Source organism: Phaseolus vulgaris, chromosome 11, assembly GCF_000499845.2.
Source record: "Phaseolus vulgaris cultivar G19833 chromosome 11, P. vulgaris v2.0, whole genome shotgun sequence".
Classification (NCBI taxonomy): Eukaryota; Viridiplantae; Streptophyta; class Magnoliopsida; order Fabales; family Fabaceae; genus Phaseolus; species Phaseolus vulgaris.
Genome location: NC_023749.2, coordinates 53,135,998 through 53,150,180, shown reverse-complemented (window position 1 = coordinate 53,150,180; position 14,183 = coordinate 53,135,998). Strand labels below are relative to the sequence as shown.

The 14,183-nt window shown below is 25.8% G+C and overlaps 1 protein-coding gene across 1 annotated transcript; it reads left to right on the top strand.

The window, feature by feature from the left end:
• The first annotated feature begins 3,479 nt into the window (after window positions 1-3,479).
• On the top strand, window positions 3,480-11,615 carry LOC137823653 (protein DETOXIFICATION 43-like). Its single transcript, XM_068628875.1, has 12 exons — window positions 3,480-3,602; window positions 4,485-4,606; window positions 5,010-5,327; window positions 6,125-6,288; window positions 6,631-6,766; window positions 7,127-7,223; window positions 7,641-7,741; window positions 8,101-8,264; window positions 8,977-9,165; window positions 9,993-10,088; window positions 10,179-10,300; window positions 11,300-11,615. Exons 1-12 carry the CDS (start codon window positions 3,529-3,531, stop codon window positions 11,346-11,348), a joined length of 1,632 nt encoding a protein of 543 aa, XP_068484976.1. The 5' UTR covers window positions 3,480-3,528; the 3' UTR covers window positions 11,349-11,615.
• The last annotated feature ends 2,568 nt before the right edge of the window (window positions 11,616-14,183 follow it).

Sequence of the window (14,183 nt, the reverse complement as noted above, 5' to 3'; positions counted from 1 at the left end):
GGTTTCTAAATTAGTTTCTATTATTATTAAATGGTTTCTAAATTTGTATCTAATTAGTAACCAATGTTTTAACTACTGTACTAGTATGGGACGAGACCGAGCTGACCGAGACTCGGTCTCCCTGACCGAGATGACCGAGACCCTCACGGACAGTCTGGCCGACCGACACACTTAACCATTAACGCTCAAACCAAGGTCAGTGAAGCTAAATTACCATTAAGAATTAGGTAATGCAACCATAAGTGTGATTCATTCCACTAATCAGGCCCAATAAGGTAAGTTCATTAAAATAATATAAATAGCGCACATTCCAAGAAGAAAGGTATGTCACTGTACACACCCAAGTGTCGAACACCTTCTTTACTAACTTGAGCGTCGGAGTGAGCTGAAGGAGTAGCGTGAAGACCGGAAGGATTATAGTGAAACCCTAGCAACCTGCCCGAAGGAAAGAAGAAGACGAAATCTTCAACAGTTCTCTAGGTCTCATCTCCCTAACAGGAACAACTACCAATTATTTAGATTCTAAATTTGGTAGCAAAAACATTGGTTGCTAATTAGATACCAATTTAGAAACCATTTAACAATAATAAAAACTAATTTAGAAACCAAAAAAAAATGTAGTTTCTAAAATAGTTTCTAATTTAATCACTATAACAACTAATTTTTTTTTCTCTAAAATTGATTTCTATTTCATGATTTTCTTGCATTGAAATTCATCAATATCGTATACCAATTCATCAATATCGTATACCACTCGCTGCCTTGAAGATTGATATTGTTTCAATGTCCTTGTTCATTACTATTAGCCATTCGGTTGACTTGTTATTGTCTATTGCATCATGATACATATTGCACCATTTGTTGTAGCAAAAGAAAATGCTAAGATCTGTATCTGACTAGTTAAGTGCACAAGTGACATAATTCAAATATCTTTGAGGTCAATTGCACAAGTAGCAATACTTTAAGGTTCTTGTCTCTTTTTTCACTAGGATCCTATTATCAAATTCATCATATTTTTCTACTTCAGGTTGATTTGTCTATTCTTCATAAAATTCTGTTTCTTATTTATCAGTCTCCTTATCAAACTTAACATCTCTACAAATTTAAATGAAGAAGATGTATTCGTATAACAGTTTATAGCCCTTCAACATTTCTTTTTTCATCTCCATACATTTCTTTTACACCCTCATAAACATACAAATCTTCATTCTATTGTTTCATCTAAATTATGTAATTTGAAAAAAAAAATGAATTTATTTAATTTGGAAAACCTTCTGAATTGCTCCATTTATTTGTCATTTTTAACTTTTAAATTATACAATTTAAAAATCATTTTTTTATTTTTGGATTCACTACAAGAAAATCATGAAATAGAAACCAATTTGTAGAAACCAAAATAATTAGTTGCAATAGTAATTAAATTAGAGACCATTTTAGAAACTAAAAAGAAATTTGGTTTCTAAATTAGTTTCTATTATTGTTAAATAGTTTCTAAATTGGTATCTAATTAGCGACCAAGGTTTTTGCTACCTAATTTATAAACTAAATAATTGGTAGTTAAAACCTTAGTTGCTAATTAGATACCAATTTAGAAACTATTTAACAATAATATAAACTAATTTAGAAACTATTTTTTTTTTAATTTCTAAAATGGTCTTTATTTTAGTTCCTATTGTAATTAATTATTTTGGTATCTAAAAATTGGTTTTTATTTCATGATTGTCTTGTAGTGATTACTTCCTAGGAGTTATTTTTCTTAAAAAAATTCTAAATTATATAATCTAACAATTAATTTTAATTTCTGAATTATAAAATGATATAATCTGAAAGTTAAAAATAACTTTTAATTTTTTCAATTAGAAGGACTGAAAGTCAAAAATAAATTTTAATTATATCAACTAGAGGATAATAATAACTTTTGAATTCAACTATGTAAAAAACAATGAAAACTTGTATATTTATATGAATGAAGAAGAAATGTACGGTGGAGAAAATGTAGAATGAAGCATGCTCGATGTACTATTTCACAAACGTACACGATATGAATTCTATTATTTCAAATTATATATAGTTTTTATTTACATTTAACTTTTACATCTTAAAATAATATACACTTTTACACTTTTTAATTTTAAAAGAAATAAATACATGAAAGTTACAAAAATAATGAATAAAGCTTACGCAATATACTTTATTTCCCCATTTAGGGCATTTATAAAACCGTTTTTTATCATTTATAATAGTAATAACAAAATTTATTATTTAAATATGTTTAAACTCATTATTTGATGTCCAATTTTTTAAGTAGTTAATTAGAATCTTAGTTGTAAAGATTGTTTATTATTTGTTAAAATTATTATGCTAATTTTCTCTTTCTCGTTAAAGTTAATAAGTTGAACTGAATCATCATCATATACGAAAAAGTACGTTGATGCCATAGTACGAAAAACTATACCTTATATGCATGACGTGAACGCAAGTATATGTGAAATATAAAAATACAATTTTGAAAATATTATTTTTAACACACGTTTCAAAAATAATTAAGAAAAAATTTTAATTATAAAATCTCATAAAAAAAAACATTACAAAAGGAAGATAATATATGAAATATGAGTAAAGTACTTTTTTTTCTTTGCAAAAATAATATATTAATAAATGAGTAGTGGAACAATAAAAAATTATTAAATAAAAAAATTATACACTAGAATAATTAATTATTATTTAACTAAAATAGAAACTATTTTATAAATTTAAAAAAAAAATTGGTATTTAAAGTATTTTTTATTATTAATAAAAATTTATAAAATAATTTTAACCATTAGCTATCAATATTTTAGTTACTTTCATATTCTAAATTAGTCTCTATTAATATTTTATAGATTAATTTAGAAATTAAAATGTTAGTAGCCAAAACTTTAGTACTAGATATTAGTACTAATAGAAACTTTAGTATTTTTTTTATTTAATTTGTTTATTGTTGATTGAAAAAAAAAAAACAAAAAATCATAGGTTTGGTGAAATATTTAACTAAGAGTAACCCTGCAAATTTGTTCTTCTCTTCTATCATGGTTCTCCAAATTTGCATTTACTTGTCCATTATTGTTGTTGATTATTTTATAGTAATATGAATCACGCAGTAGTGTCAATTATTTACGTGTTCTAGGGCTTCTGCATGCTTCCCTATTGTATTCTCTTTTTTATTTGGTAAGAAAATGACATCTTTAATTGCATATAATATTATATAAACTCTGCTGAGCAAAAAAAATAATATTATAAACTCTGCTGAGCAAAAAAAATAATATTATAAACTCGTAAAGAGTACTATAAATACATCACTTCTTATTGTGATCTTTCAACGCAAAATTTCAAGGTTAACTTTATTACTTTCCTTTTATTTGTTAGAGAATAAAATGAAACTATTACTTCAATTTTTGAAAGCATGTTTGTAACATAATTTAGTGTGTGTGTTTGAAACTTTTCAGATTGAAAGCACAGGAATTGTCATTGTTTGAGAGGTAGAAGATTATGGAGAACAACAATGGCACTTCCCATAACAACAACAAAAGAATTCCATTCTTGGTTTTCTTCAAAGATGCAAGGTATTGTAACTATGATGTTTTCTTTTTTGTTGTTAAAACTTAGAATGATTTTGCTCTCCTAAATTTAGTTTTTCACATTATGTTATATATCATAGTTTGATTACAATGTAACATACAACAATTTCATTAAAAAATAATATACATGATATCCTAAGCTTTTTTAGAACAAATATGTTAACTAGTTTCCTTTTATGGTTTAAAAAAAATAATTGTATTTAAGTAAGTAAATACTTAACTTATAGGTAAATAACATGCTTAATTAAATTTTAAGTTATTCATTTGAATATTTTAATGGAATTTCTATTAAAAAATATTTTATTCTAAAAAAAAATTAATTGAGTTTCTCGCATTTAATATATTTTTTTGAAGTGGGTGTTATGATTGTTATATTTGTGATATTATTTTAATTGTTTTTGTGTGTTAAAAGATGTGAGATTTTTTTCGGATAATATAAAAAGATAAATGTCATTAATGGAAAATGATAATTATCATTGTCTACAATATTGTTTTTATTAACCATAAAATCTTAGTGAAGAAAATTGTAACCAAAATGAGACGACAGTTAACATTTACTCAATTGAAAAAAATAAAAATGTTGAATACTCAATTAACCAAAAAAATAATAGAAAATTCATTAAAGTTATTTAAATTTATGAAAGAATTATATATATATAATAAAAATATAAAATCAAGTGTTAACTAGTAATGAAAATGACTGATATTTTTTATAACACGAGAGATGGTATGTTATTTTAATTAACTTTTGTCCTTTTCATTACCCTATGTGAGAAGTTATTGCATTTTATATGAAGTTACTAAGCAAAATCAGATGAATTAATGTAGTTTTGTGAAGAACTAACACTGAAATCTTGTAATGTGTAGACTTATCTTCAAGCTGGATGCACTTTCTAGAGAGATACTGGGAATTGCATTCCCTGCTGCACTTGCTGTTGTTGCTGATCCCATTGCTTCTTTGATAGACACAACCTTCATTGGCCACTTGGGTACTTATTCCTTAATCTTCCATAAATATTCATTCATACACCATAATTAATACAATTGTCACAAGAATAAGATATTTTGAAAGGTGGTATGGTGGATCATTCAGAAATTTTCTCATTGACTCAATTGAAGGTTTAGTCTTGGATTACTTCTAAATTTTAATCTGCCAGTTTTTCTTATCCTGATTGGTGCTTGACCCTTTCGTTTGTCTATTCTAGATTTAGTTTGTTTGTATCCGTGTTAGTTTAGTGGGGTTTGGTCTGTAGTAGTTTGGAAGGTTTTGTGTTATCTGACAATTCTGATTTTTTTACAAGGGTTAGGTCACTCTTATTCTTTCTTGCTGATAAAAAAATGCAGATTTTGAATATTTTTTTTCCCTTTTTTTTTTCATTTTCATGTTTATAGGACCAGTAGAACTTGCTGCTGCTGGAGTTGCCATTGCTTTGTTCAACCAAGCTTCAAGAATCACCATATTTCCTCTTGTTAGTATTACAACTTCCTTTGTGGCTGAGGAAGATACCATCCAAAACATGAACACCAAAAAAACTGAAAATGATGACACTAAGCTCAAGCAAGCAACTGTGTCTAAGGATCATATGGTTCCAGATATAGAAAATGTTGAAGCTCCAAAACAAGTAACAGATGAATCAAACAATGTTGTAGCAAAGATTGTTACAGGGAGCATGGACACAAATAATGAAAATGGTAGGTTTTCTTTATATATACATGTAAACCTAGTTTCATAAATCTTCTTTAAACATGCAGAAAACAAGAAAAAGATAAAGAAAAAATCATAATAAAATTAGTTTGTGGTGAGGTTTAAGAAAAATTAAGATGAGACTGTTGCTTTTAGTGGTTGATTTATGCAATTTTATGGAAAAGATAAAATATAAATATTTATGAAAAAATTATTTAAAGAGCAGTGTTTGTCCACATGTGAATTTGTGTATAACACGTTATTAGCACAGTACTTAACATGGCACATGTTTGTGATCAACCACTTTTTGCTATTGGGTTTTTCTTACTACACCCCCGTCAAATTGGGACCTACACCACCATAATTTTCGAAAAAAAACTTTGTACAATATTTTAAAAGAGGATTTTATGCATATATGTTTGAAAAACTGAAATTTTGTAAAAGAAAATAAGTTATTCTTATGTATAGGAAACATTATGATCTAAAATAACATTTTTTCTCTTTCACCTTCCTAGGTGCTATTTTTTATGTAAAAAATAATTTTTAAAACAAAACTAATTATCTTAAAAATCACTTTTTAGTTAACTTATTCAAACAAAATCGATTATTGAGATAATTTACTTTTGACCCTTATTTCAAGCACACCTTTAATTGTTTTTCTAGATTATATTATAATCATTTTAAATTCCATAAAATCTTCTTCAGTTTCATTGTTTTGTAACTGGTGTATGAATAATGTAAAGTATTAATTTGAAACTCTTTCTACTAGTTTGCATATAAATAGTTGAGATATATATTATAATGAATTTTGATTTTTTGGTGTAATTTTCAGAAAAAGTTATGACTAAGAGGAAGCAAAAAGTTGGGAAGAAGATAATTGCTTCTGCATCAACGGCCTTGCTTTTTGGAACAATCCTTGGCCTCCTTCAAACTGCAATCCTTTCATTTGCTGCAAAACCTCTTCTATATGCAATGGGTCTAAAACATGTAACTTCATTTTTCCATCATCAACAACTCAATATAATTCTATTGCTAATCTTTATTTTAAACATAATAATTAATGATTTTTTTATCAACAATAAAAAATAAATAAATAAGAACCACTTTAGAAATAATCAACCATATACAGAATCACATACAAATAAACGATTTCTCCAATTAGAAATTTGTTATTAACTTCGTACTGGAACAAATACCGTCTAACAAATCGTAATAAATCACTTTTTTTCTTTTATATTAAAGTCTAATTCAATCTTATAAAATTGGCTTATAAAATGAGATTTACACCACTTATACACGACTAATTTCTTCATATTTTGTTGTATTTAGGATTCTCCAATGCTAGATCCAGCAGAGAAGTACCTAAGATTAAGATCAATTGGTTCTCCTGCTGTTCTTCTTTCCTTGGCCATGCAAGGAATCTTTAGAGGTTTCAAAGACACAACAACTCCTTTATATGTCATTGGTAGGTTCAAATTCTTTTTTTGATCAGTGTGAATTGTGAATTCAATGTATTTACTCACAATTTTTTCATCTAATTAAACTAATTATGTGAATACATAAGTAGAAAAATAAGACATAAATCTTACACCATATTCTACAAAGTCTTCATAATAGAAGATGGGAAAAAATATGTGTTTTTGATATTTATTATACTTTCAATCAAATTTTGATTTTGTTCCTTAGAGTATTGAATTGATAAATTTTTATTTTACCAATATATATTTAATCCTTTTTTAAAAATTTTAGTAAGAAGTGTCATTAAATTTTGTATTGTATATTTAAATGATTTTCCTAATTAGGGTTTCTTTTTACTTTGACTTAGTTTCGGGATATGCTTTCAATGTTCTGTTGGACCCAATACTTATCTTTTATATGAAATTGGGCCTGAAAGGTGCAGCCATGGCCCATATCATCTCCCAGTAAGTCTTATTACTTTGCCATATTTCATAACAAGCAATTGCTTCTTGCACCCAGTTATTTTAGACATGCACCCAATCAACTCTGAAAATTTAAAAATTGTAGTTTATTTTTGGAATTAAAAAACTGAAATTAAAGAATATATTTCAAAGAAAAAATCCGGAATAGATTTTTGTATTCCATAATAGAATTAGAAACCAAAATACCATTCTAGAAAAAATAATTGTGTAATAAAAAAAATACAGAGAAAGAAATTAAATGAATTTTAGAAGTCACAAAGGATATTTTGATATTTTTCATCAGCGATTGAATGAAGGTCTAAATTTGATGGATTCAGAAAGCAATTTCCTTCATAACAATGGGTATTTATGTGTTGTTCATACAAATAACTGTGTTTAACAAAATGGGTATCCTTATAGGTATTTGATGGCAACCACCCTCCTTTTATTGTTAATGAGAAGAGTGCACCTCCTACCTCCAAGCATGAAGGATTTGCAGATTTTCAGATTTCTTAAAAATGGTAAATGCTTATAATTTCAAATAGTCAGATAAAATCTTAAGGATTAAACCAATTATTATATTATCGGTATAATAAGCTTCCATTTTGTCTTTTTTTTTTTTTAAGAATTCTTTATGAATAGGTATAGTCTATCTATGTATCGTTTTTTGTTAACGTATGAATTTTGGTCTAATCTTCTCATTTTTTTTGTATTTTTTTCAAAAAACAATTATGTGATGACAGATGATTATTGTTATTTGAACTGTCAGTATAGCTGAGATGTGAAATTGTATGATGTTATCTAACGAAAGCTTTTATACATAAAAAAAAAATTATTATTATGCTAACTTTCATTTGTTGAATTTTATAATTTTGAACAGGAGGTCTACTTTTGATAAGGGTAGTTTCAGTGACATTTTGTATGACCTTAGCTGCATCATTGGCAGCAAGGTTAGGTCCAATTCCCATGGCTGCATTTCAACCAGGCCTGCAAATCTGGTTGGCTTCATCCCTTCTTGCTGATGGTTTAGCTGTGGCTGTTCAGGTTTATCCTTTTCCTTCTCTTAATTTGGTTGCATAAACTTATTAGGTTGAAGCAAATTATGCATCTACTTATATATTATGAAATGTCCTTTATCTCTAGTTGATGAACACTCACTCTGATAGGATTCTAAAACTATATTAACACTACAAGAAAATCATCAAATAGAAACCAATTTTTAGAAATCAAAATAATTAGTTGCAATAGTAACTAAATTAGAGATCATTTTAGAAACTAAAACAAAAATTGGTTTCTAAATTAGTTTCTATTATTGTTAAATAGTTTCTAAATTGGTATCTAATTAGTAACCAAGGTTTTAACTACCAATTATTTAGTTTCTAAATTTAGTCTCTAAAACCTTGGTTGCTAATTAGATACCAATTTAGAAACTATTTAACAATAATATAAACTAATTTAGAAACCAATTTTTGTTTTAGTTTCCAAAATGGTCTCTAATTTAGTTCCTATTGCAACTAATTATTTTGGTCTCTAAAAATTGGTTTCTATTTCATGATTTTCTTGTAGTGTAAGGAGTGGACTTTAAGTGTAACTCGATTTTATGAAACTAGATGAGATTTTCACTAACTTATATACTATAAAATGTCTTTATCTTTAGTCGATGTGAGATGTTCAATAATTTAATATTGGAGATGATGATTTATGTGTTTCAGATTCACATATATGTGTATAACTAGTGATTTTCTGTGGTTGACAGACAATTCTTGCATCTTCATTTGCTGAGAAAGACTATAAGAAGGCTACTGCTGCTGCAACAAGAACACTGCAAATGACTTTTGTTTTGGGAATTGGACTCTCTTTTGCAGTTGCTGTTGGATTATACTTTGGAGCTGGAATATTTTCCAAAAATGTTACTGTTGTGCAACTCATCAAAATAAGCATGCCGGTATACACACCCTTTAAACACCAAATCAACAATGAAAAGCTTCTAAAAATTATCACTTTTACACTCTTTTCTAATGCTTGATTTGTATACTATAATTTTGAAGTAACCAAATAGAGAAAAATTATTGCATGATGTGGTTTCCATCAATGTCAAACTCTCATCACATGTAAAAATAGACTCACATCTATACTCTAAACCTATTCTCAGTTCTTCCTGCACCTCCATACCTTCTTTCCTGCAACTCCATAAAAGAAGCAAAATAATCATTTTACCTTTTTCTTCATCTTCTCTAATCAACACCCCTTTTCCTTAAATTAATAGATTTATTGTATTTTGGATTCTAGAATTCATTAGATTCTGGATTCTAGAATTTGAAATACATTTATTACGAATTGTAAAATCTAAAATACAAACAAAAATTTATATTCTGAATGATAGAATTCAGAATAGAAATTATATTCTATATTATACAATTCATAATACAAATTTTTTACTCTAAATAATGAAAAAATTTGTAATCTAAATTATACAATTTAGAATGCAAAATTTACATTTCAAACTTCAAAACAAACAATTTTGATATTTTTGAAATTATAGAAGTGTACGAAGAACTTCCTTAAACATATTCAAATGTTATTATCGTTATTGTGGTCGAAGTAACTATTATTTTTTTTATTTTTTTATGTTTTGAGATGATGAATTTTTTTAAGACATGAATCACCACCATTAGTGATCTAAACACACACTAATCAAAACTTACATAAATTTCAGCAAGATATTAAAGTGTGAAAGAAAGGGTAGTTTTCTAATATCATTTATTTCACCAGTTTGTTGCAGCCACTCAACCAATCAATGCATTGGCCTTTGTCTTTGATGGAGTCAATTATGGAGCTAATGATTTTGCTTATTCTGCATATTCTTTGGCAAGTTTACATGCTTCTTTTTCTTCCCTTTTCATAATATGTTATCTTATAGCCAAATTGATTAACTTTTTTGCTACTCTTTTTGTTTAGGTTTTGGTGTCACTAATAAGCATTCCCATAGAAATCTTTCTCTTTGGGAGCAAACAATTCATAGGAATATGGATTGCATTAACCATATACATGATTCTTCGTATGTTTGTTGGTATTTGGAGGTAAAGGAACCATGCAATCTTCTAACTACTTTCAATACAATCTTTCTCAGTTCTTCACAAAATCAAAACAACATCAAATGCATGATATACCAAACCAGAAGGGTTGATAAATATAGTTTCCAATTATAGGTTTGTTTTAAGAATTTTTTTTTAACAAATTATCATTTATATATACTATTTTCACATATTTTGAATAACTTAATTAAAAAAACACAAGCAGAACAAAATCATTAAACTATTATTTGTCTACTAATAATTTTTTTGAGCACAAACATGTAAGATCTATTCTATGAAATATCTGTAATTGAAAATCTAAAAATCTCTTCTATTTTATGATTTATATATCCACACACTACTAAAAAATTATTAAATAAAATTAATTTTAAAAATAAAAAATAATTAATTATTATATTAATTAAATTATATATTATTTTAATGATTAAAAAATTATTAATATTTAAAATAATTTTTATTATTGATAAATAATTTTTAAATTAATATTTAATTAACTATTAAGAATTTAACTATAAAATTTATAATCTAATTATCGATAACTAATTAAATATCAATTTATAAACTATTTATCAATAATAGAAGCTATTTTAAGTACTAATATATTTTAATTTTTTAAATAATATCTAACTTTATCAATATAATAATTAATTATTTTAAAAAATTATTATTATTTAATAATTTTCTTACAATAATATAAATAATTTTACATTCAGTCATTACTATTTATATGGTTTTTAGGATAACTATTATAAAAAATTACCAAACTTATAATGCATAATGGTTTAGTAAAAAATTTATTACTCATACTCTTTAAGATGATTCAACAAATTTATAATATATAATATGTGAAATTGTTTACATTTTTTATTTTAAAAAGTGTACTACTAGATAAACTATAATTAATAGCTTTTTTATTTTATAATGCATGTGGTGTACTTTTTTTAGAGACAGTATTGATTTAATATTTGTAAATTTTATATGCAGGATGGGAACTGGGACAGGACCATGGTACTATCTTAGAAAAGGACTATGATGTTATAAGAGATGTTATGAAGAAGGAGTAGCACTTTTTTTTTATCAATTTTCTACACATAGGATCTCTCTATTTATATAATGTTCCCTATTTTAATATTTTCCTTTATAACTTTGGTTATAACTAGGAATGAACCTTATCTTGAACTGCTCCACACATGTTATGTTATGCATTGTATTCTGTTTCATCACTTTCAGGAATTAGAAATGTGTAATGTTTATTAAATCTTCATTATTATGTGATTTTTAGAAGATTGTGTTTCCCATTACCAATATCTAAACTTTGAGGTTTACATCTTTTTTATTTACAGTTTTGAGACTCAAATAGCTGAGTTTCTATGTCTTTTTTAATAATAATATGATTATTGAAAAAGTATTTTTTTTTATAATTATCACTAAATATAAACTAATTTTACAGATCAAAATAATTAGTCACTATATAACTAAATTAGATATTATTTTAGAGATTAAAAAAATTATTGGTATTTTCTATTATTTACAAAATTTATAAATTGATATCTAATTAGTTATTAAGACTTCTATTAATTACTTTATATTACAAAGTTGATAGCTAAAATTTTAATATTTAATTAGATACCAATTTAGAAACTAATTTATGACTTTTATTAATCATAAAAACTAATTTAGATAACCAATAACTTTTATAGTATATAAAATAATATTTAATTTAGTTAATATAATAATAAATTATTTTTTATCTTTAAAATTGGTTTATGTTAGTAGCGTATAAAAAAAAAGATACACAATAAAATAGTAATTTATCAAGTTTGTATGAATTTACTCAAAGTATTAAATATTATTATTCAACCTGCTAATCCGCATTAGTCCGTCTCGCATTAGTCTGCAACCTGCGTGGGTCAGCAGTGGGGCGAGGCGGGCTGGCCCACAAACCCGCAAAAAGAAAAAATTGGCACTTAGCAGAAGCAGGGCAACGTAATTAGGTTTTCACAAAATTTCAAAAGAAAGAAACACAACACAATCGCGCTTTTAGAATTAATGTTTTTGAATTAATGTTTATGTTTAATGTTTTGAAATTAGGTATTTTTAATGTTTTGGAAAGTGATATTTGATATTTATCTTAATGTTTAATGTTTTGATGTTTGACTATGTTTGAAAAGGAAGAAAAGAAATTTAGGTTTGATAGTAACACATATATAGGTTTAATTTGACAATTTTTTAGAAACAAAATGTAAAATAAAATATTTAATTTAAAAAAAGAAAAAAACAGAACGCGGGCTGACTCACAAACCTGCGGACCCGCTCTTATGCGGGGCGGGTCGGAAATTCTAGCCCGCAATAACTTTGCGGGGGGAGCCAACTCGACCCGCATTTTTGTGGGCCAAGCGCAGGGCGGGTTGGTCCGCTTTGCCACCCCTACTTACATTATTAGCCTTTAAAATCCTATAAACACGTAAAGCTAACATTTTATTTGTTGTAAAATAATATTTAATTTAATTAATATAGTAATTAAATATTTTTTTATTTTTAAAATTAATTATATTTAATATTTTTTTTATAGAATTTGAAATAATTTTATATTGGTTAATGGATTTTTGGATATGGTTTACTTCAACAAATTTGTATATGTTATCACACCTAGTGTATTTTCTTGGTCCTTTTAATAATTTTTGCTTAAAAAATAAATCAAGCAGATAGTTATTTAGTGAGACCAAATCATTCCTGCTCCACGCTTATAACCCTACCACAAATATTTTCCATTATTATCAACCAATGTTCACACCATACCATGCAATACTTTGTTTTGTAGAGTAATGAAGTGTAAGGTTATGCTTTTTATTTTATTTATTTATTTATTATTACTATTATTTTTATCAAAAAAATTGAAGTAAAAAATTGATGATTTATCTCTAAGTCAAGTTCTTTCCATATTGATCACATAAAAAGATAATGAAAATTTACAGAAAATATAAAAAGAATTTCTTTTATTTGTTCTGTTGAGATTAAAACAGATAATCAGAATATATAAATATATAAGTATCACATCTAAAAGAGAGAAAATGTAAAAAAAGAAATAAGAAAGACTAAAAAACAAACAAATTGATATTAGAAAATATAAAACAAAAAAAATTAATAAAGACTAGATTCAGAAAAAGTAAATCGATATTATAAATCTCTAAAAAAATAACTAAAAATTAATATTATATTTTTCTAAAATTCTTTTATCCATAACTTTTGATAGAGAAAAAAAAATAACTTTTTTTTGTTTTGGGTGTGGAAAGTCAGAAGCATGAGATTTGGTTGGATAAAGTTGCAGAGTGCACATGATATGAGCCATCATGAAATGAAAATAAAACCACGTGTCACCAAAAATCCACATGTTGCATTTTCTTTTCATACACTTTCTTAAACTTGGTCAAGGGTTTTTCATTTTAAGAGAAAAATAAATATTAAAAATATCTTCACTAATTAATAGGAAAATATATGTATATATAAACATTCTTTAACTTTTCCGCAATAAATTTTTTACTATTAAGTGTTTATTATTAAATCTTAGTAAGTAATTTATACTCATTTCAATTTTAAAAAACAATTTTTAAGGTAAAGTTTACCTTGTTTACGTAATATGAATTACGATATAACTATGTAGTATTTTCTTAGTATGATAAGTATATTTACAAAAAAAAAATCAAATTAACAGTAATTACATAAATTTATTACCGTAACATCCCATTAAAAGTATTTCAAAAAAATTCATGTCGCCCTCACTCATCATCCAATTTTCCTTCTCTCCAAAATTTGAAAATTTAAACACAAATTCTAATAGTAATGCAACACAAAGCAATTAAAACCTATT

Coding starts and splice junctions, on each gene's coding strand:
- LOC137823653 (XM_068628875.1), top strand. CDS start 3,529: ATGGAGAACAACAATGGCACTTCCCATAACAACAACAAAAGAATTCCA. Junction 5,328..6,124: donor TGGTAGGTTTTCTTTATATA/TACATGTAAACC, acceptor ATTTTTTGGTGT/AATTTTCAGAAAAAGTTATG. Junction 9,166..9,992: donor TCATCAAAATAAGCATGCCG/GTATACACACCC, acceptor TTATTTCACCAG/TTTGTTGCAGCCACTCAACC.